Below are 23602 nucleotides of genomic sequence, written 5' to 3' on the forward strand. Positions count from 1 at the left end.
TTGGTGCCATTTAAATGCCACAGCAACTCGCCTCCTTTTGCCGGCAATTCAGTTCCCCTTCATATTTTGTGCTGGTGTATAGGCCAATGCATATCTATCCCAGAGAGTGTCTATTCAGTTGCAGAGAACACCCGTGTCCTGGGACATTACTAGGTCATTAGCACCAATTTCCATCAGATTAGTTCCAAGACAAGGCAGTGTGTGTGAGGCGGGCACTCTGTAGGCTGAACCTAGACAAGGCAGCGTGTGTGAGGCGGGCACTCTGTAGGCTGAACCTAGACAAGGCAGCGTGTGTGAGGCGGGCACTCTGTAGGCTGAACCTAGACAAGGCAGCGTGTGTGAGGCGGGCACTCTGTAGGCTGAACCTAGACTAGGCAGTGTGTGTGAGGCGGGCACTGTAGGCTGAACCTAGACTAGGCAGTGTGTGTGAGGCAGGCACTCTGTAGGCTGAACCTAGACTAGGCAGTGTGTGTGAGGCGGGCACTCTGTAGGCTGAACCTAGACTAGGCAGTGTGGGTGAGGCGGGCACTCTGTAGGCTGAACCTAGACTAGGCAGTGTGTGTGAGGCGGGCACTCTGTAGGCTGAACCTAGATAAGGCAGTGTGTGTGAGGCGGGCACTCTGTAGGCTGAACCTAGACTAGGCAGTGTGTGTGAGGCGGGCACTCTGTAGGCTGAACCTAGACTAGGCAGCGTGTGTGAGGCGGGCACTCTGTAGGCTGAACCTAGACTAGGCAGTGTGTGTGAGGCGGGCACTCTGTAGGCTGAACCTAGACTAGGCAGTGTGTGTGAGGCGGGCACTCTGTAGGCTGAACCTAGACAAGGCAGCGTGTGTGAGGCGGGCACTCTGTAGGCTGAACCTAGACAAGGCAGCGTGTGTGAGGCGGGCACTCTGTAGGCTGAACCTAGACTAGGCAGCGTGTGTGAGGCGGGCACTCTGTAGGCTGACCCTAGACTAGGCAGCGTGTGTGAGGTGGGCACTCTGTAGGCTGAACCTAGACTAGGCAGCGTGTGTGAGGCGGGCACTCTGTAGGCTGAACCTAGACTAGGCAGCGTGTGTGAGGCGGGCACTCTGTAGGCTGAACCTAGACTAGGCAGCGTGTGTGAGGCGGGCACTCTGTAGGCTGAACCTAGACTAGGCAGTGTGTGTGAGGCGGGCACTCTGTAGGCTGAACCTAGACTAGGTAGTGTGGGTGAGGCGGGCACTCTTTAGGCTGAACCTAGACTAGGCAGTGTGTGTGAGGCGGACACTCTGTAGGCTGAACTTAGACTAGGCAGTGTGTGTGAGGCGGGCACTGTAGGCTGAACCTAGACAAGGCAGTGTGTGTGAGGCGGGCACTCTGTAGGCTGAACCTAGACTAGGCAGTGTGTGTGAGGCGGGCACTGTAGGCTGAACCTAGACAAGGCAGTGTGTGTGAGGCGGGCACTCTGTAGGCTGAACCTAGACAAGGCAGTGTGTGTGAGGCGGGCACTCTGTAGGCTGAACCTAGACAAGGCAGTGTGTGTGAGGCGGACACTCTGTAGGCTGAACCTAGACTAGGCAGTGTGTGTGAGGCGGGCACTGTAGGCTGAACCTAGACAAGGCAGTGTGTGTGAGGCGGGCACTCTGTAGGCTGAACCTAGACTAGGTAGTGTGTGAGGCGGGCACTCTGTAGGCTGAACCTAGACTAGGTAGTGTGTGAGGCGGGCACTCTGTAGGCTGAACCTAGACTAGGCAGTGTGTGAGGCGGGCACTCTGTAGGCTGAACCTAGACTAGGTAGTGTGTGAGGCGGGCACTCTGTAGGCTGAACCTAGACTAGGCAGTGTGTGAGGCGGGCACTCTGTAGGCTGAACCTAGACTAGGCAATGTGTGAGGCGGGCACTCTGTAGGCTGAACCTAGACTAGGCAGTGTGTGAGGCGGGCACTCTGTAGGCTGAACTTAGACTAGGCAGTGTGTGAGGCGGGCACTCTGTAGGCTGAACCTAGACTAGGCAGTGTGTGTGAGGCGGGCACTCTGTAGGCTGAACCTAGACTAGGTAGTGTGGGTGAGGCGGGCACTCTTTAGGCTGAACCTAGACTAGGCAGTGTGTGTGAGGCGGGCACTGTAGGCTGAACCTAGACAAGGCAGTGTGTGTGAGGCGGGCACTCTGTAGGCTGAACCTAGACTAGGCAGTGTGTGTGAGGCGGGCACTGTAGGCTGAACCTAGACAAGGCAGTGTGTGTGAGGCGGGCACTCTGTAGGCTGAACCTAGACAAGGCAGTGTGTGTGAGGCGGACACTCTGTAGGCTGAACCTAGACTAGGCAGTGTGTGTGAGGCGGGCACTCTGTAGGCTGAACCTAGACTAGGTAGTGTGTGAGGCGGGCACTCTGTAGGCTGAACCTAGACTAGGTAGTGTGTGAGGCGGGCACTCTGTAGGCTGAACCTAGACTAGGCAGTGTGTGAGGCGGGCACTCTGTAGGCTGAACCTAGACTAGGTAGTGTGTGAGGCGGGCACTCTATAGGCTGAACCTAGACTAGGCAGTGTGTGAGGCGGGCACTCTGTAGGCTGAACCTAGACTAGGCAGTGTGTGAGGCGGGCACTCTGTAGGCTGAACCTAGACTAGGCAATGTGTGAGGCGGGCACTCTGTAGGCTGAACCTAGACAAGACAGCGTGTGTGAGGGCGGGCACTCTATAGGCTGAACCTAGACTAGGCAGTGTGTGAGGCGGGCACTCTGTAGGCTGAACCTAGACAAGGCAGTGTGTGTGAGGCGGGCACTCTGTAGGCTGAACCTAGACTAGGCAGTGTGTGTGAGGCGGGCACTCTGTAGGCTGAACCTAGACAAGACAGCGTGTGTGTGAGGGCGGGCACTCTATAGGCTGAACCTAGACAAGACAGCGTGTGTGAGGGCGGGCACTCTATAGGCTGAACCTAGACAAGACAGCGTGTGTGAGGGCGGGCACTCTGTAGGCTGAACCTAGACAAGGCAGTGTGTGTGAGGCGGGCACTCTGTAGGCTGAACCTAGACTAGGCAGCGTGTGTGAGGTGGGCACTCTGTAGGCTGAACCTAGACAAGACAGCGTGTGTGAGGGCGGGCACTCTATAGGCTGAACCTAGACTAGGCAGTGTGTGAGGCGGGCACTCTGTAGGCTGAACCTCCAAGAAACCCCTTCAGAGAGAAGTGGTGGACTGAATGTGCCCCATATATAAAAGCTATAAATAAAGATTTAAAAAAAATTGTTTTAAAAAAGTCACAAGCACATAATGATTTGTACATCTATATTTCTCACGTATTACAATATATGAAAACTGTGACATTGACAATAACCGCACATGCTCTCTGTACAACTGGGATAGGTATCCGGGTCCTACTGTGACGCATGGGGCTAGCGATCCAGCGGACACGGTTATCGTCTAATTGTCACCTTGAATGCCCGGCCTCGTTATTGCCGGACATGTCTCAGATGCCCCCTGATATCACAGCACGCCCCTGTATGATTGGGTTATTCTTGTGTGTAATTAATATCGATTTCCCCTTTTCAGGAGGAAATCCCGCGCCAGCTGCAGTATATTATTCTGTATTTACTTCATATAGGAGGAGCTTATTTACTCAAGTAAGTAGCAAGACTGAGACCTCGAACGTTCTTATCCGGTTCTCCCCAACTTTTTGTGTGTTGTCTCTTATGCCTCCTCCTGCTACACTAACGTCTCACCAGATTCCACTCGTGCTTTCATCTGTACGTCTGTTTCTGTAGCGTTGTGCCGCTCTCTGGCTACAGCTGTGTCATAAGTGAAGATAAACTAATCTGTTCCATCATATGAAGACATGGCTGGAAGGAACATTGGGGGTAATTCTGAGTTGATCGCAGCAGGAATTTTGTTAGCAGTTGGGCAAAACCATGTGCACTGCAGGGGAGGCAGATGTAACATGTGCAGAGAGAGTTGGATTTGGGTGGGGTGTGTTCAATCTGCAATCTAAATTGCAGTGTAAAAATAAAGCAGCCAGTATTTACCCTGCACAGAAACAAAATAACCCACCCAAATCTAACTCTCTCTGCACATGTTATATCTGGCTTCCCTGCAGTGCACATGGTTTTGCCCAACTGCAAACAAAGGTGGTCATTCCGAGTTCGCTCGTTGCCGATTTTCGCGACGGAGCGATTAAGGCAAAAATGCGCATGGTGCGCATGTGCTAAGTAATTTTGCACAAAACTTAGTAGATTTACCTACGTCCGAGCGAAGAATTTTCATCGTTGAAGTGATCGGAGTGTGACTGACAGGAAGTGGGTGTTCCTGGGCAGAAACTGACCGTTTTCTGGGAGTGTGCGAAAAAAAGCAGGCGTGCCAGGATAAAACGTGGGAGTGTCTGGAGAAACGGGGGAGTGGCTGGCCGAACGCAGGGCGTGTTTGTGACGTCAAACCAGGAACAAAATGGGCTGAGCTGATCGCAGTGTAGGATTAAGTCTCGAGCTACTCAGAAACTGCTAAGAATTTTCTATTCGCAATTCTGCTAATCTTTCATTCGCAATTCTGCTATGCTAAGATACACTCCCAGAGGGCGGCGGCCTAGCGTGTGCAATGCTGCTAAAAGCAGCTAGCAAGCGAACAACTCGGAATGAGGGCCAAAATTCCTGCTGCGATCAACTCAGAATTACCCCCACTGAATGATATACAAGTGTATTACTGTTCAGGAGAAAAACTCAAGGCAGTGAGCGCTATCTGAAGATAGCCCTTCTCTCAGTACAAGCACAGCTGGGGTACACATGCCCTCATACACTATCACCGCAGTCTCGCCCAACAGCCTTTCTTGACCAGCCGGGTCCCACTGCCCAAGTTTGCGTCTTAGTGGCAAAGAGATGCAACAAAACTGCTGCAGGATACTGTTTCGATTCATTTAATATGCGGCACTTGTCTATCTGTGGGCGACTGAGCCTGTATCTGTATACGAAGTGCAACGATGCAGAGGCCACAGCTTTTTTTCACGCCATTGTCTGTCTGTTGTGCTTCGTATACAGACTAAGGGGGGTATTCAGTTAGTGCCGGATTTTTCGGCTAGCCGAAAAAGCTGCACTAATTTCAGTTGTCTGAAAAGTCAGTTGGGAGTCTGTGTTTCCTATCTAAGAGACAGGAAAAACACAGGCACCCAACTGACTTATCAAACAATTGAATTCCACCCACTGTATTCAATTGTGGGCATTTTTGCCCGTTTTTTTTTTTTTTTTTTGAATCGGCATAGGCGAAAACGGACCCAAAAATGAGTGAAAATGCCCGTGAATTCACCAAAACACGTGGATCGCGGCAAATTCGCCGGTCCACGTGGTTTTTGCCAGTGCCGGATTCTTCGAGAAGTCGAAAAAACAGGCACAGGCATTGAATTAGGTCGAATGTAAATTCGATCTAAAAATGGGCGAAAAGTGACTTTTTTCCATCTGGACGAAAAAACTGTGCTAACTGAATACCCCTCCCTAAGGGGGAGATGTATTAAGCAGTGTGATCAGAGTGGAGAAATGAGCCCATGGCAACCAATCAGCTCCTCTGTATAATTTTATAGTATGCAAATTATAAATGTTACTTCAATGCTGATTGGTTGCCATGGGCAACTTCTCCACTGGCTCACGTTTCCATCCTTTTCACTGCTTCATGAATAGACCCCTAAGTCACACACAGATTTCCAAGTGTCGCACATCCTATTAATCGGTGCCATCTCATGAAGCGGTTTTGTTGCATCACGTTGTGACAAACTTGCAGATTCAGGTAAAAAAGATGCTCTGAGTCAGCGAAGTCGCCCCGGGAGCTGGTGGTTCCCTCTCTCCTGCTGTCTTGTGCCACGTGGGCTATTCAGGACACATCTATGTCGGAGAAATCCATTTACCGTATATACTCGAGTATTAGCCGACTTTTTCAGCACTTTTTTTTGTGCTGAAAAAGCCACCTCGGCTTATACTCGAGTCAGTGCACAGTGACTGGGAGTGCAGTGTGAAGGAGGGACACGGAGCGCACAGCGCGCGGCTCTCCTGTCTCCTTCCTGCATCTCCGGCGGCAGCGGCTGGTCTATTAAAGGAAGTACCCGTTCATGACCTCTGATCACGAACCGGCACTTCCTTTAATAGACCCGCCGCGGCCGCCGGAGATGCAGGAGGGACACAGGAGAGGCGCGCGCTGTGCGCTCCGTGTCCCTCCTTCAGAAGACAGCGCGGGATCGACGGAGGGGTAAGTAACAGGCACTGGGGGAGCATATTTGGCACTTGGGGAGGGGGCATATCTGGCACTATGAGGGCATATCTGGCAGCAGCATGAGGGCATATCTGGCAGCAGCATGAGGAGCATATCTGGCAGCAGCATGAGGGGCATATCTGGCAGCAGCATGAGGGGCATATCTGGCAGCAGCATGAGGGGCATATCTGGCAGCAGCATGAGGGGCATATCTGGCAGCAGCATGAGGGCATATCTTGCACATCTGGCACTGTGGGGCATATTTGGCAGCATGAGGGCACATCTGGCAGTATGAGGACATATCTGGCACTGTGGGGGCATATCTGGCAGTATGAAGGCATATCTAGCACTGTGGGGGCATATCTGGCAGTATGAGGGCATATCTGGCACTGTGGGGCATATCTGGCAGCATGGGGGCATATCTGGCAGCATGAGGGCATATCTGGCAGTATGAGGGCATATCTGGCAGTATGAAGGCATATCTGGCACTGTGGGGGCATATCTGGCACTGTGGGGGCATATCTGGCAGCATGAGGGCATATCTGGCACTGTGGGGGCATATCTGGCAGCATGAGGGCATATCTGGCACTGTGGGGGCATATCTGGCAGTATGAGGGCATATCTGGCACTGTGGGGCATATCTGGCACTGTGGGGGCATATCTGGCAGTATGAGGGCATATCTGGCACTGAGGGCTGTGTACGGCTAGAGCTGCATTTCCCACCCTAGGCTTATACTCGAGTCAATAAGTTTTCCCAGGTTTTTGTGGTAAAATTAGGTGCCTCGACTTATATTCGGGTCGACTTATACTCAAGTATATACGGTATCTACATCTGTTTTATGCCACAGTCTCTTCCTGTAATGAAGCTGGTTACTGTTCTCCACTGAAATCTGCGCTTACACACTTGGGGGGGGGGGGGGGGGGGGGGTTATTCAATTGTTTGAAAAGTCAGTTGGGTGTCTGTTTTTTCCTATCTAATAGACAGGGCAAAATAGACACCCAACCGACTTTTCAAACAGTTGAATATCCCCCTTACTGTCCGTATGTGTAACATGTCTCCGTTCTACTACCCTCTCCTATAAGTGTGCTAGGCATTATACCGCAAATTACGTGGAGTATTTCTTAGTGTTACATTATATCGTCATTTTGTCTTATTTCCCCTCCCCCCCCCCCCCCCCTTTTTTTTATTCCATTGATTTTCACCTTTTTTGTGCTTTTTCCTTTTACGTTCGCAGTCTGACCCGCTTGGGGTTGATATTGCTGTTATTACAGTCAGTGGCAGAGTTCCTCTTCCATATCGCGCGGCTGTTTTACTTCACGGACGAGAACAATCAGAAACTGTAAGTGTGAACGACTGGCCATCCTCTCCCGGGGGGACACGCAAGTGCGGAATTACCCTGGTGGCAGAATAAGCCGTAGACCATTGCGGCTGACTCACAGGGCTGTGGGTTTGGGTTGGATTCCAACATGCATGGACTCCCTTTGCCCCCACAGTCCCCGCCCCCTCGTAAATCGTGTCCTAGTGTCTACATGTGTTGGGGAAAATAGATTGCAAGCTTCACTGGTGCAGTTCTCTATAAAGTTTTACGTATTATATATAACGAGCAGACTGAGGATTTAGGTGACTGGCTCACTGAGGGTCAGATGTAGTAACCTGGAGAAGGCATAAGGAAGTGATAAACCAGTGATAAGTGCAAGGTGATAAACGCACCAGCCAATCGGCTCCAATATGCAAATTAACAGTTAGGAGGTGATTGGCTGGTGCGTTTATCACCTTGCACATATCACTGGTTTATCACTTCCTTATGCCTTCTCCAGGCTTAATACATCTGCCCCTGAGTTCTAGACCTTCATTAAGACCTGTGGGGCTCAATGAGATATAAATCTCTGTACTCTGGGTCTGTTGGTAGTGATCCACACTTAATGTTAATCATCTATTTAGCTGAAACAATCTTGCTGCCTATTCAATACCCAAAATATAGGCATGACCCGTTGTTTCCATTCGCCCTTTTTATTTTCTTGCTCCTATGTTTTTAACTTGACTTCCTTTTGCTATGTGTGTCCTTTATCTTGATGATGACCCGCTGGGACTGTGTTGTGTTTTATTCTGGCACCCTACATGGGTGTTGGGGCTTGGAGCAGTGATTAAGAGCTTCTCTTTACGTGTTGCAGATTTAACGCGTGGGCTGTGGTGTTTGTGGTCTCGCGGCTTTTTACGCTCACCCTTTCTGTTCTGACGATCGGATTTGGCCTTGCCCGTGCTGAGATCCACACCTTCAACCCAGACAAAGGAAACTTCAATACTTTACTTTTCAGGTAAGTCATTTGCTGTCCGCTGCTTCATCGTCAGCCCACCCACCCTATATAGACGCCCTATAACATATACACCACTGATTTAGACTTCAGGGACTGTTTCCAATGGTTGCAGATGTCACAACATCTGGCAGATGTTCTACCTGAAATCATCAGTTCAAGACTCTGTATTAAGTGTTGTTTCAGCACTTCTCAATGGCGTTACTCTTTTAAAGGCTCACTAACCTTCTGTTTCAGATGGTACAACTAAAGATATTTGAGATGTAGGGCCACATGCGTCAACGCTTGGAGAGAGATAAAGTACCATCCAATCAGCTCCTAAAGCCGGGTACACACTGAGAGTATATTGGCCCGATATGTCGTTTCCAGATGAATCAGTATGACCTATCGGGCGGAGCGTTGTGTATGCCCGGTAGGTGGGTGCCCACGGTCGCTAGCAATGTTACCCGGTCGACCGTGCTGCAAGGCCAACCGGGTGATATCACTAGCGACATGGTGTATGCTTATTAAGGACAGAACAGCGATCGTTTTGCCTTAAATAGGGCTGACATATCGACTGGGTACACCACATGACCGACCGCGGCATCCCGACATTGAAGATCTCGACATCGGAGGGAGGAAGTATTTCTAAACCCACCCCAACCTCCCTCATTATAGTGGGCGTTCCTGGGAGGTAAAGGGCGGGCAGGCGGTCGCTTAAGGAAACTGCGTAGAGAGAGGCAGAACCGCTCCCGTACTCTGACAAAGAAACCGCGCCTGCCTTAGGGCTGGTGCAACTGATGGTGGCACCTAAAGACGCACATTGACGGAAATGCACCGTCTTAAGACGCTGCAAGTAGGTGTCTCTGTTCTTTAGCAATCAGGCACGGCGCGAGTTAGACGCAGATGCGGCAAAAGAGGTGGACACGTCTTCGTACAACTCTTGAGTCAGGCCCTATAGGAGAACTAAGACGGAAGGTTGAAGGAAAAAGTGCGCAGCCCAGGCCTCTCGCGCCATATGGAACAAAACAAATTGGTGTATAATCTGTATTACCCGCTTGTTAGTCCTAGCGCTCAGGCTGCAAATTCTCCCGTTTCCTCAGGATGGTCGTGTTGCTGATGATGTGCGTGTCTCAGACGTGGATGATGTGGCGGTTTATCCACTTCCAGCTGCGGCGGTGGCGAGAGTGCTGTAAGGAGCAAGCGGCCAGGAAGAGGACGGCGGTAGCTGCATTGGCCAAACAGGTCAAGGTTCTCAAAAGGGAATCAGGTGAGCGTACAAGGGAATCGGGTCAAAAGGAAATAAATGACGTATGCCGCGGTATGCGGTAACTGTGCGTCTTATTCTGTATGTGACTTAATCATTGCGGCCTCGGCAAACCAAAGAAATACTTGGAGAGAGAGAAAGTACCAACCAATTAGCTCCGAGCTGTCGTTATATTAGCACAGCCTCTAAAATGAAAGAAGCGGATTGGTTGGTACGTGCTCTCTCCAAGCTTTGATACGTCTCCCCCATAGTAACATATCACCTGTAAGAAAAAAAACAACAACCTCAGTTACACCTGTTTCTTCCCCAGTCACAACGGTCTATGTACTAAGCCTTAAAGTACATAGTGGACTGAGATAAATTCCCAGCCAATCAGCTTCTACCTGCCATGTTACAGGCTATGTTTGAAAAATGACAGACAGGAGCTGGTTGGTTGGTACTTTATCTCCGTCCACTTTACCTCTCTCCAAGGCTTAGTACATAGACCCCTTTCTTGACGAGTTCTCTCCGCTTACATGTTCCCGTTTGCCTTCTAGGTTACCATGAAAATGGACTGATAAAAGCTGAGAACGGTTCCACGCCTCGACCAAAAAAAATAAAATCACCGTAAAAAGCCAAAAACCGCCTTACGGCAGAGAGCCGAGGAAGGGGGACAGTGAGGACCAGGACTAACGCTGCGTCCCTGGTCTCTGCCGTTACTGTGCCTTTTTTGGGCGACAAAACACAAGTGCCTTTTAAGATTGATCGTTGGAAACTTTTTTGTTACATATTTAAAAAGAAAAAAAATTCTGCAAAGTGCCCAACTTGCCTTCCAGCCAGATAAACCTTTCCTCTTGCTTCTGCGCGAGCTCAAGAATCCCTGTTTCCCCATCTGCCGCACAGAGAACCCTTTCCAAAGCCAGCCGCTCCATCCAGCGTTTGAATTGGAGCGCTACCTCCTCCACGGCGGGTACCGTGCTACGCGAGCCCTCCGCTTGGACCTGCTACAGCATCCTTTCATGTCTGACTGCGCACTACTGCTTTTTTTTATATGCGCCTGTCATTTTTCCAAAGGATTTGCAGTTTACGGAATGTTTCACCTTTTTGTCCTCCAACGTAACGGAAATAGTTTTAGAACCGGATGCAACGTTCTACCATCTCACACAGCTGTGTGTCCTGGACATACCATGCCATCACACAGGCTTACGGATACTTCTGGAAGGTTTGCTATGTTGTGGCTATCCCCATCTGTTCTTAGGTAGCAGCTCACCTTATTTTAAGCACTTCCAGGCTCCTCTAGAATAGTGGACATTTCTCCCGCCCAACTCCAAAAAGTTTCTTGTATGAACCGTTGGAATAAACGTACAGCCCTAGTACCTCCAGGGATGTATGTCCTGCCATTGCCGAGTCTAACTTGTGATTGGATGAGCCCCTCTTTCCAAGTTGCACCTGGAATGACGACGAGGTCCCCAGACATTTATCGAACGCGTAACTATTGCAAAATCATGTAGCAACTGTATTTGAATCAAAAAAAGGGAAAACTGTAATATACTACCAAGAGGTCTACACAGTATGTCTGATCTAGTAATATTGCATTTACGACGAGATGTGCTCTCAGCTACCGCAACCAGCGGCTGCCATCTTGTATCTCTATAGAGCAAGTTAGACCAGAAGGCAACAGCTTGCTATGGGTAGTGCATACGTTGCACCGCAATGCTGTGTTGGTGGATGAAGGACACTGCCGGAAATTACATTGGCCCGATTTTTATTTTTACTAGTTTTGGGATGTTTAAAAAATAGACGCACACTGCTATTTCATTCTCTGGGGGTGCATGAAAAACGTGTGCGTACAAATGAGCAATAATGTTCTGTAACCCATAGCAACCACAACATAAAACCAGATTTTATCTGTTTTAATGCCAACTACAGTAGTTGTATAAATGGATTGGTTGCTATGGGATACAGTTTGTTAATCTGTTACGTTACTGGTTTATAGACTGTATTGCTGCTTGCCTTCTATTGACCTAGTCACGCGTTTCGCTAAGCTGATCATTGAACAGAGATTATTTGACACATTGGGGTAAATTTACTAAGGTGGGAGGTTTTTTTAGAACTGGTGATGTTGGCCATAGCAACCAATCAGATTCTATCTTATCGTCTAGAAGCAGCTAGATAAATGTTAAGTAGAATCTGATTGGTTGCTATGAGCAATTTCACCAGTTGTAAAAAAAAAAAAACCTCCCACCTTTAGTAAATGTATCCCTTTGACCTCATCAGGTTAGCTCTGTTTTGAGAAGACGTTATTTGGTTGAAAATGGCTGTACATAGCTCACTGGTCTCCTATGGGGTTAGGTGTGATCCGTCGGCATTGACCGTGATGAAAATGTAATGCTGACTGGAAAATGCAGACACAGTAGTAATGTTATTTCAGGTCTTTTAACCATGTAAGCATTATAACATTAATGGTAATGCATCATGAGTGAAGTTACAATGCCGACACAGTTGAAATTCTTTAACTATACTACCGTGTCGGCATTCTCTGTGTTTTGACTGTGTACAAACTGTCTACCTCCCCTTCTGTGCCCCCCAGCCTCTGCCCCAGCAATACCATCCTTCATGTCAAGCATGATTCTAGTGTCTCCTGATCCTCATCAGACCCCTTGTATTTGCGTTGTGGTCCGATGGCGTCGCTGAGAGTATAACTTCTAGGGAGACTCTGTATTCAGACATTCCTCAATGCCCCCTACCTTTACTATAATAGTAATAGAATTTGAGCATGACACTCGCATGTGATGAAGCATATGTTGAATGTTAAAAAAATATATATATATTTTTTTTAAAGATCCTTTAAATGCATTCATATGCAATTATCACCTGGGGGAGGTGTGTCAAGCCTTGGAGAGTGATAAAGTGGAGGAGTAGTCCAATACTATCTATCAGCTTCTGTCATTTATCTAGCAGTCTTTGAAGTGACAGTTGGAAGCGGTTTAGTTGTCTCTCCAAGGCTTGATACATCTACCCCCTCCCAATCATTAGTCGGTATATCCCTCTTGTACCAGATACTCTGTTATTCACAAGTGTAACTGGTCCTTTTAGTTGCATCTAACCTACCAGAGCTTGGAATGAGGACCTTTGATCCCTAAGGGAAGAGTTTGTTGAGCGAGCGCAGCCGAGGATGATGTCAGGGAGGGGGGTCCTGTGCAGTAGCATGTTCCAGTACTGGTTGTTCAGTCGTTTCCGGACGAGTGATAATTTGGTAAATACTACCTCAGTTAATATGTTCTTTACCTAGCAACTATTTCATATACTGTGCAACTAGTGAGTACGGCAGATCCTGAGTTTCCTTTACTTCATACTCGGGATGCCGACTGCCATTCTAATGTGGGCTTGATTTAGTCCTGGTGGACCTGTCGCCTTGCAGCTGAGGTAACTGATGGCGCCGACTGCCTATAAAATGGCTGCCGCTGCACCTGGGTTCACTTATTTCCTGGAGATTCTCTGTGGATAGCCCCAACCCCTGCCCAAATGCCCTGAAACATTGAATAAACCATGATGGAGCGTTTACAGATACTGCTTCGTCATCTCAACAGCCAGATCTTCTAATTCTCCCATGAGACCAAAGTACATCTGTATTCCTGTTGTCATTGTGGCAGGGAATGCTGGGATGTATAGTCCAACAGCAGCTGGAGGGTCGCTTACTGCTCACCCTTGTTTTAGGTGCTACCCTTTTTGAGGGACCTCTAAAAGAGACTTTAGTTATGCTAAAACCTGTTCCCCGGCCTCTTGCTGGAGGAAAATGAGCCGCCCTGGGGCGGGTAACCAGACACTAGCTTTGTAGTACATACTGTACGTTTATATATTATAACAGGAGCTGTCTGACACACACCTTTAGTATACAAATGTTACAGATGCTTTATAAGGTTGCCAGGTGGATCGCTTGCCCTTTTCGAAGGGAGACTACACCCAAAAATATATTTTTATTTTTATTTTCTCTATCATCCATAGGGGACACTGGGATCCGGTTACAGTGGGGTATAGATATGAATGTTTGGTATGCAAACGTTAATTACCCTCGCCCTGAATGTCAAGATCAGCTGTGTTAGGACCATGCCCAGCTAATTCTTCTCCATGCCCAAGAACAGGCTAGTGTGAAACCGCCTGTCTAACCCAAACGTGGGCGACCCCATGTGGACTGCAATACCCCAAGAGTGATTCCAGAAGAGAATTTCTTGCATGGATTAATGGCTATTCCCAATAATGATCTAATTATTATTGGGCATCGGCGTGTAAGTCACAAGATTGTTCAAAGCTGTGGACTTTAAGACCATGGCTAGCTGACAGAATGCCTTTGTCTGCAGATTTGGCCTAAAAGGGATGAGGCGTAATACTCCCAGTGAGTGCCTCGTGCCTCGGATGTCGGTAGTTCCTAGTGAATTGATGCTGCTTACTTATTAAAACATACTTGTCTTTTTAGTAGTAAAATATTCACGTTTTGAAAGTGTCTTCTATGTCCGATCAAACCAGGAACACACTAACGATACAGCCGTAGTACAATCTGTGCTGGGAGTTGTAGTCCATGAGCAGATTTCTGTAGCTGCCTGGATGTCTCATTTAGGTGACCCTGAACGGGTGGCTGTTTTTTTAGTTCTTCCTCAGTGATTGCACCATTTGGGGTGTGAGGCTGTCTCCTGTTACTCCCATCCATGCACAGACTGTTACTTTACAACAGACCAAACAACGGCTAGGGAATCGGTGTTGTCCTTATTTGGGCCTCATTCTCTTCTCTCCCCTTTTTTTATTTTTTATATATATATTGTTACTGTCTTGCTCTTTGTTACTACTTTTGTTGTACAACATTGGTGCGGGCGAGAAATATTTTATACAAGGGATTTGTTAAATTCTGTTTTGTAAACCGACCGATTATTTTCAAAAAATAAAAAGGTGTCGCGGCGACACAACATAGTGTCACGTTCATTCTGCGTAGCGTGTGTGTGGCCCCAGCGTGTCCCCGCAGCTTGTTTGGAGCTTGATCAAAGTTGGCCTAAAGTCTTCCTGCATGAATATCGGTCAGTGCATATTGGGATGTTATTGTCCAGTGAGTGTCGGTATATAATTTACTTTATTGTTTAGTCAGTGACTGAAGTGATCAATGGGGAAAGACCTTTTTTGTGTTACAGGTTTTAATAAGGGCATAAAATAAATATCCATTCCTCTTCTGAGTGTAAACGGAGAAGGATGCTGGTGTTTGTGGTTCATCTCCTGCACTGACGTCGCTGGTTAGATGATCAGAGCATTCCTCGCAGTTGGTGAATCTGACGTCTCCTGGGTATCGGTTGCACTGTGGACACAAGCAGATTAGAGTGAGGACATGGAGGACTCCTGGCAAGATGGTAGAATAGCTGGTGTAACCCGTAGCAACCGGACACTGTGTCTCTGCTATATCCCCCCAAAGTATAATGCCCTTGGCACAGCATCAGACATTTTTGCTCATGCGCAGTTGGAAGAAGTAACGTGTAAGCTATATATGTCCACATCCAGTAAATATTCTATTCTGAGGTGATCCTCGTGTTCATCACTAGAGACCTGATTGCACCCTAAATGCAGATGAACTGAATGTTGTATTTTTCTTCACAAAAAATACTCGCACCGCTGTCGTCATTAACTATAGCTGTCAATTGCAACTACTTTTGCACATAGATGCGATTAAACCTTTTGCCAGTCAGGAGTGGAGGCAGTCATTTTATTCTGAACCAATATATTTATTGACAAGATATTAGTCACATCAGGCGGCCATTTTGTGCTGTGGACCAATACTTGTGAGAATGCGCCTTATCCGCTCACTAGGAGTGCGGTACGCATCATGGAGTATCTGAGTGTACTACTAACACTTATGGGGCAGTGCTGAATAATGTGTGTTCACTGAGCTTGAGCCGAACCTGGGGGAAGGGAAGGGAAGGCTCTTCTAGCTATAATACAGTGGGTGCTCCATATAGCTATTCACGGGAATAGGAATAGAGGAGGCACAGTGTAGGGATCACTATCAATAGGGATCATTTCATTTTATGAAGCAAGTGCCGATTGTATAAGCAGTCCAAGTGTGTCTCCTTTATGCCTCGTGCCTCAATATAAAACCCCCTGCGATTGTTAATGACCCCTTTAATTATTTCCTTACAAGGGCCAGCGTGGGATATATTAAGCAGGATTCTGATGTAAAAGGTGTAGTACAGTTAGTGGGAAACAAGTGGCTGTGTTGCCAACCAATCGGATTCTAGCTATCATTTAGTGCATTCTATAAAAAAAATAGCACAAATCGTATTGGCTGTTGGGGGCCACATCACATCTGCGCATCATAAGCTGCAGACTCAGGGATGCCGCTTTCAGGCATGTGACCCGGTAATTTGCTAGCTCCAGCAAGCTGACAAAGTCCCGGGACTCGGCCCCGTAACCCTGACTGGAAGCAGGGTCGTGGACCCGGGTTGTTAACCTTCACACATGCAGAAATCCCGAGTTGATGCGCCTGCATGCTGCATGTGTGTAATGGGTATAAGGCCCTTGGAGACGTTTCTGAAAGACTATGCTCGGTTTGGTTACTGCGGGTTACGGCACATCCGCACACTATCGAAATTTGAATGACTGCATTTTTCTGTCACAGTTACCTTGGCACTCTGCCATTACAGTCCAGGTTTTAAGGATATCCTTGCTTGTGTCAAATGCCTAAATCAAATTGACAGAGGTACTATTTAAGTTAAATGTGCTGAAGTATGGATATCCTTAAAACGGATGGGGACCCTTCGGCCCTCCAGCTGTTGTTAAACTACACTTCCCAGCATGCCCTGCAACAGTTTTAGCATTGCCAAATAGCAAAATTGTACAAGGCATGCTGGTATGTGTAGTTCAACAACAGCTGGAGGGCCAAAGGTTCCCCACCCTTGCCTTAAAACCAGGACTGTAATGACAGAGGGGTCTATTCATGAAGCAGTGAAAAGTGTGGAGAAGTTGCCCATGGCAACCAATCAGCATTGAAGTAACATCATTTGCATACTATACAATTGTACGGAGCAGCTGATTGGTTGCCATGGGTAACTTCTGCACTGGCTCACTTCTCCACTCTTTTCACTGCTTCATGAATAGACCCCTGAGTCTGGAAACCTCTGGAATAGTGAAAATGGGACTGAAGTTGCAGTGGGGGAGTGAGAATATAGGGTAAGGTGGATTTTCACTCGTTAAACAGAATGAAAGTAAATTTGCAATAAAACCCCTGTGGTAGAGACATTACAGGACTGAATTTTCCTCTGTCAGGGATGGGTTTCGTGTATTTTTAGTACAAAGCCAAATTTGTCTGAGAATCCTGTGTCCTTGGCCTCCCTCACCCAGCCCTGGTGATTCATCGGCCGGGAATGGCTGCTTTTCCCAGCCACGTCTGCTAGATGATGCTAATCCTCGCTGCTGCTGTATGTGGGGGAATCCCGGAAGGAGAAGACACATCCTGGGACAGGGATTGTATTTATATTCTCCTGCTCTTATTATACCAGCGCAGACTGGTACCAGTGACGTTCCAGTACTGACCACTATGTCCCATTAACACGTGTATGAATAATGTCTCTATTCTGTGTGGGGGGTAGATTGTGACGAGGCGGATTAATTACATGTAATGCGTTTAATGACTTTTGTTCTTTCATTTAGGTAACGTTACAGACGGTTGGCGGTCTGTACTTTCCTTCCGCTTTCTTGACTTTGAGATATAGCAGATAAACCTTCTAAAAATTAAAAAATGTGGGTGTTGCCCGTAGCAACCAGACTTTTAGCTATAATGTTTCATATGTATCCTACAATATTATAGACCAAATCTGAATAATGAAGTTTGTTGTAGAATAATAATTCTAATTTGTATGTAGCGCTCTTTCTCCATTAGGACTCAAGGCGCTTAACAGAATGAACACAATACAGTGCAGAAACGATGAACAACAGGAAACCTGATCATAAAATACAGAAGCATGAAGATACTAAAGGGACCTTATGGAAATGCTTAGTAACAGGAAAGTCTTGAGTCTGTGTGTGAAGGATTCTATAGTTGGGGCCTCTTGCACTGTGCGGGGAAGCGAGTTCCACCGAGTCAGAGCCACACTGCTAAACGCTCCGACACCCAAATGAATTACAGGAGATTCTAGGTACTGCTAAAAGTCCTTCATCTACAGATCGCAGTAAGCGAGTGGGGCAGTAAGGAATTAGAAGCTGCTTCAGGTACCTTGGACCCTGGTGATATAGGTCTGAGAAACTCAGTAAGCCAATCGTGAAGACGATTCACCATTTTACAGGCAGCCAGTGACTGGAGTAGAGTATGGGTGTTATGTGGCTGGAACGGGGCTGGTTGGTTAATAGTCTGGCAGCTGCATTGTGTACCATATGGAAGTGGTGCAATTATTTTGCTGTGCCAGACTGTCCCCCTCCATCAGGCCTGGGCCCAGGTAAAAAGTACCTGTCCCCTCCCTTCTTGGTACCACTGACTATGAGAACAAAGAGAGATGACATAATAGGTTATGATACAGCGCCACCTACTGTCCTGCCAGCTTGTATTCTCGCCGGGTATACATCAGGACGACATCAGCACAATTTGCCATATGATCGTCTGGTGTGTACCCTCAATTGCGCACTCCCGCAGACAACATACAATATTGTTTCATTGACCGTGCTGCATGGTCAATCAAACTATATTGTGGGTGCAGCTGTGCATTGTTCATTACATCTTGTAGTGTGCACTGACAATCTTGCATGGTCCAGGAATTCGTCCCCGACCATCAACAAGATCGCCGGTCGTCCTGATGTGACCTGGCCTTAACTTACAGTTGCTGTTACACTCACAGCAAAATTGTTTTTCTCATACGTCCTAGAGGATGCTGGGGACACCATAAGAACCATGGGGTATAGACGGGATCCGTAGGAGACATGGGCACTTTAATACTTTGAAAGGGGTGTGAACTGGCTCCTCCCTCTATGCCCCTCCTCCAGACTCCGGTTTTAGAATTGTGCCCAGGCAGACTGGCTGCACTTAGAGGAGCTCTACTGAGTTTCTCTGAAAATACTTTGTTAGGTTTTTTATTTTCAGGGAGAACTGCTGGCAACAGACTCCCTGCTTCATGGGACTTAGGGGAGAGAAGTCAGACCTACTTCCAGTGAGTTTAAAGGCCCTGCTTCTTGGCTACAGGACACCATTAGCTCCTGAGGGTTTGGAACACTAGGTACGCCTAGGGGTTCATTCCCAGAGCCCGCCGTCACCCCCCTTACAGAGCCAGAAGACAGGTGAGTAGAAGAAGATAGAAGACTTCAGTGACTGCTTCTGAGGTACCGCACAGCGATCGCGCTGCGCGCCATGCTCCCACACACAGCGGCACTACAGGATGCAGGGGGAGGCCTGGACAGCATAAACCTCATTATTTAAGGCTGGCAAAGTGGTATATAAGTGCCTAGGCACTAGATCATAACCCCCGCCAGTGTAATTATTTTAAAAAAATAGGGCTGAAGCGCGCCATTAAGGGGGTGGGGCTTAGCCCTCACACCTCATCAGCGCCATTTTCTGTTCACAGAGCTTCAGAAACGCTGGTCCTTCATCAACACTGCTGTACAAGTAACAGGGTGCAAAACGGGGGGGCGCACAGTTAATTTGGTGCAGATATAAGTATTATAAAAGTGCTACAGGTCTGAGGCTTTATATTAACGTTTCAGAACCGGGATTGAGCGCTGGGTTGTGAGCTGGCAAATTCCCTCTGTGTTTCTCTGACAGGCTTTACTGTGGGTCTGTCCCCTATTTTCCCAGTGTGTCTGTGGGTGTCGGCATGTCTGAGGCGGAGTGCTCTTCCCAGGAGGAGACTGTGTTAGGGACAGAAACGGCTGTGGGAGTGACCCTGTCTGCACCGCCGACTCCTGATTTGGGTAAATGTGCTGAATGCCTTGAATGCTAATGTGGCTCTTATTAATAAGAGATTAGATAAATCTGAATCTCAGAACCAGGCATGGAAGAAATCTGTGGAGGATGTGTTATCACAGGTCCAGACCCCCTCAGGGGCACATAAACGTTTGTTTGCTCAGTTGGCAGACACAGATACCGACACGGACACTGACTCCAGTGTCGACTATAGTGAAGCCAGATTAGATCCAAAATTGGCAAAGAACATTCAGTACATGATTGTGGCAATAAAAGACGTGTTACATATCACTGAGGACCCTACTGTTCCCGATACTAGGGTCTGTATGTATAAGGGAAAGAAACCTGAGGTAACGTTTACTCCCTCTCATGCACTGAATACTCTTTTTGAAAAAAATGGGAAAATCCTGACAAAAAATTCCTAATTCCCAAGAGGATTCAGGGGGCGTATCCGTTCCCCTCTGGGGATAGAGAAAAATGGGAATCACCCCCAATTGTGGACAAGGCTTTATCACGGTTGTCTAAAAAGGTGGCTTTACCGTCTCCTGACACGGCAGCCCTTAAGGATCCTGCGGATTGTAGACCGGAAAATACGTTAAAATCCATTTACGTCACCACAGGTACACTGCTCAGACCAACCATTGCATCGGCGTGGGTGAGTAGTGCTATGGCGATTTCAGCTAGGAGGGCATTGTGGATTCAGCAATGGAATGCTGATGCTGACTCTAAGAAAGCTATGGAGTCTCTCCCATATAAAGGTAGTGTTTTGTTTGGTGAGGGTCTCGCTGAGTTGGTATCTACGGCTACCGCGGAGAAGTCGTAATTTTTACCTTATGTTCCTCCACAACAAAAGAAAGCTCACCACTTTCAGATGCAGTCCTTTCGGCCAAATAAATTCAAAAAAGGCCGAGGTTATTCCTTCCTTGCTAATAGAGGAAAAGGTAAAAGATCTCTGGCCGTGGCAGGTTCCCAGGAGCAGAAGTCCTCCCTGGCTTCTGCCAAATCCACCACATGACGCTGGAGCTCCTCTGCAGGAGTCCGCACCGGTGGGGGCACGTCTCAAGCTCTTCAGTCAATTCTGGGCTCGTTCGGTCCTGGACCAATGGGTTTTCCCAGGGGTACAAACTGGAGTTTCAAGACGTTGCCCCTCGACGATTTTTCAAATCGGCCTTACCAGCTTCTCTACCGGACAGGAAGTTTGTATGCGATGCAATACAAAAGTTGTGTCTAAATCAAGTCATTATCAGGGTTCCCCCATCTCAACAGGGTGAAGGCTTTTATTCAAGCCTGTTTGTGGTCCTGAAGCCGGACGGCTCGGTCAGACCAATTCTGAACCTAAAGTCCCTCAGTCTTTACCTAAGAAAATTCAAATTCAAGATGGAATCTCTCCGAGCAGTGATCTCCAGTCTGGAGGAAGGGGATTTCATGGTGTCGGTCAACATAAAGGATGCCTACTTACACATCCCCATATATCCTTCGCATCATGCTTACCTGAGGTTTGTTATTCAGGATTGTCATTACCAATTTCAGACGTTGCCGTCTGGTCAGTCCACGGCTACGAGAATTTTCACCAAGGTAATGGTGGAAATGATGGTTCTCCTTCGCAAGCAAGGAGTCACAATTATCCCTTACTTGTATGATCTCCTGATAAAGGTGAGATCCAAAGACAAGCTGGTGCAGGACATTACGCTCTCCCTGACAGTTCTACAACAACATGGTTGGATCCTAAACTTGCCAAAGTCACAGTTGAATCCGACGAAACGGCTGTCGTTTTTGGGAATGATTCTGGACACAGAATTACAGAGCGTTTTTCTTCCAGAAGAGAAGGCTCTGGAAATTCAGAGTTTGGTCAAACAAATTCTGAAACCAGCAAGAGTGTCAATCCATCAATGCACTCGATTGCTGGGGAAGATGGTGGCGACCTATGAGGCCATTCAATTCGGCAGATTCTATGCCAGAGTATTTCAGTGGGACCTGTTGGACAAGTGGTCCAGATCCCATCTGCACATGCATCGAAAAATAATCCTGTCCTCCAAGACAAGAATCTCACTCCTGTGGTGGCTGCACAGCTCTCACCTCCTAGAGGGACGCAGGTTAGGGATCCAGGACTGGATACTAGTAACCACGGATGCGAGTCTCCGAGGCAGGGGAGCAGTAACACATGGGGAAACCTTCCAGGGAAAATGGTCAAGCCAGGAAGTTTGTCTACACATAAACGTTCTAGAGTTAAGGGCCATTTACAACGGCCTTCTTCAAGCGGAACGTCTTCTTCGCAAACCTGCTCGTCCTACCTAATACAGTCGGACAATATAACAGCAGTAGCGCACATAAACCGCCAGGGCGGAACAAAGAGCAGAGCGGCAATGGCAGAGACCACAAAAGTTCTCCGCTGGGCGGAAAGACATACAAGCACTCTGTCAGCAATCTTCATTCCAGGAGTGGACAACTGGGAAGCAGACTTCCTCAGCAGACACGATCTCCATCCAGGAGAGTGGGGTCTTCATCAAGAGGTGTTTACAGAAGTGACAAGTCGTTGGGGAATTCCTCAAATAGACATGATGGCGTCTCGCCTCAACAAGAAACTTCAGAGATATTGTTCCAGGTCGAGGGACCCTCAAGCAATAGCAGTGGACGCGCTGGTAACACCATGGGTGTTTCAGTCGGTGTACGTGTTCCCTCCGCTTCCACTCATTCCAAAGGTGCTAAAGATCATAAGAAGAACAAAGGTTCAGGCGCTCCTCATTGTTCCGGACTGGCTAAGGAGGGCTTGGTATCCAGATCTTCAGGAATTACTCATAAGAGATCCCTGGCCTCTTCCTCTACGAGAGGATCTGTTACAGCAGGGGCCATGCGTATATCACGACTTACCGCGGCTACGTTTGACTGCTTGGCGGTTGAACGCCGGATCTTAGCCCGAAAGGGTATTCCCAGTGAAGTCATTCCCACACTTCTTCAGGCTAGAAAAGGAGTAATGTCTAAACATTATCACCGTATTTGGAGAAAATGTGTGTCTTGGTGTGAATCCAAGAAGGCTCCTACGGAAGAATTTCAGCTAGGTCGTTTTCTCCGTTTCCTGCAAGCAGGTGTGGATGCGGGCCTAAAGTTAGGCTCGATTAAAGTACAAATTTCGGCCTTATCGGTTTTCTTTCAAAAACAATTGGCCTCCCTTCCAGAAGTTCCAACTTTCGTAAAAGGCGTTTTGCACATCCAACCTTCATTTGTGCCCCCAGTGGCACCATGGGATCTTAACGTGGTGTTGCATTTCCTTCAATCACATTGGTTTGAACCTTTACAGAAGGTACAGTTGAAATTTCTCACTTGGAAAGTGGTCATGCTGTTGGCCTTAGCATCCGCAAGGCGGGTGTCTGAGTTTGCGGCTTTGTCTCACGAGTCCTTATTTAATCCTTCATGAAGATAGAGCGGAGTTGAGGACTCGTCAACAATTTCTGCCGAAGGTGGTTTCATCATTCCACATGAACCAGCCTATTGTGGTACCGGTGGCTACTGACGCCTTCGCGGAGTCAAAATCTCTCGATGTTGTCAGGGCCTTAAAGATTTATGTCACCAGAACGGCTCAACTTAGGAAAACGGAAGCTCTGCTTGTCCTGTATGCTGCCACCAAGATTTGGACGCCTGCTTCCAAGCAGACTATTGGGCGCTGGATCTGTAATATGATTCGGCATGCTCATTCTACGGCTGGATTGCCGTTACTGAAATCAGTGAAGGCACACTCTACCAGAACGGTGGCTTCATCCTGGGCGGCTGCCCGGGGGTTCTCGGCCTTACAACTCTGCCGAGCAGCTACTTGGTCGGGTTCAAACACTTTTGCAAAATTTTACAAGTTCGATACCCTGACTGATGAGGACCTCATGTTTGGTCAATTGGTGCTGCAGAGCCATCCGCACTCTCCCGCCCGTTCTGGAGCTTTGGTATAAACCCCATGGTTCTTATGGTGTCCCCAGCATCCTCTAG

General features: G+C 47.9%; 2 protein-coding genes across 2 annotated transcripts in view; one reads left to right on the forward strand and one right to left on the reverse strand.

Moving 5' to 3' along the window:
• TRAM2 (translocation associated membrane protein 2) overlaps positions 1-15433 on the forward strand; it is a 52625-nt gene extending 37192 nt beyond the window's left edge. Inside the window, exons 7-11 of the mRNA XM_063915111.1 lie at positions 3504-3574; positions 7409-7513; positions 8346-8489; positions 9569-9735; positions 10269-15433. Of these exons, the coding sequence (XP_063771181.1) occupies positions 3504-3574; positions 7409-7513; positions 8346-8489; positions 9569-9735; positions 10269-10342 (561 nt within the window). The 3' untranslated portion in view covers positions 10343-15433. The remainder of the gene's footprint in view (positions 1-3503; positions 3575-7408; positions 7514-8345; positions 8490-9568; positions 9736-10268) is intronic.
• EFHC1 (EF-hand domain containing 1) overlaps positions 14808-23602 on the reverse strand; it is a 41994-nt gene continuing 33199 nt past the window's right edge. Inside the window, exon 10 of the mRNA XM_063915110.1 lies at positions 14808-15049. Coding sequence (XP_063771180.1) covers positions 14989-15049 — 61 coding nt within the window. The 3' untranslated portion in view covers positions 14808-14988. The remainder of the gene's footprint in view (positions 15050-23602) is intronic.

Source organism: Pseudophryne corroboree, chromosome 4 (assembly GCF_028390025.1).
Source record: "Pseudophryne corroboree isolate aPseCor3 chromosome 4, aPseCor3.hap2, whole genome shotgun sequence".
Classification (NCBI taxonomy): domain Eukaryota; kingdom Metazoa; phylum Chordata; class Amphibia; order Anura; family Myobatrachidae; genus Pseudophryne; species Pseudophryne corroboree.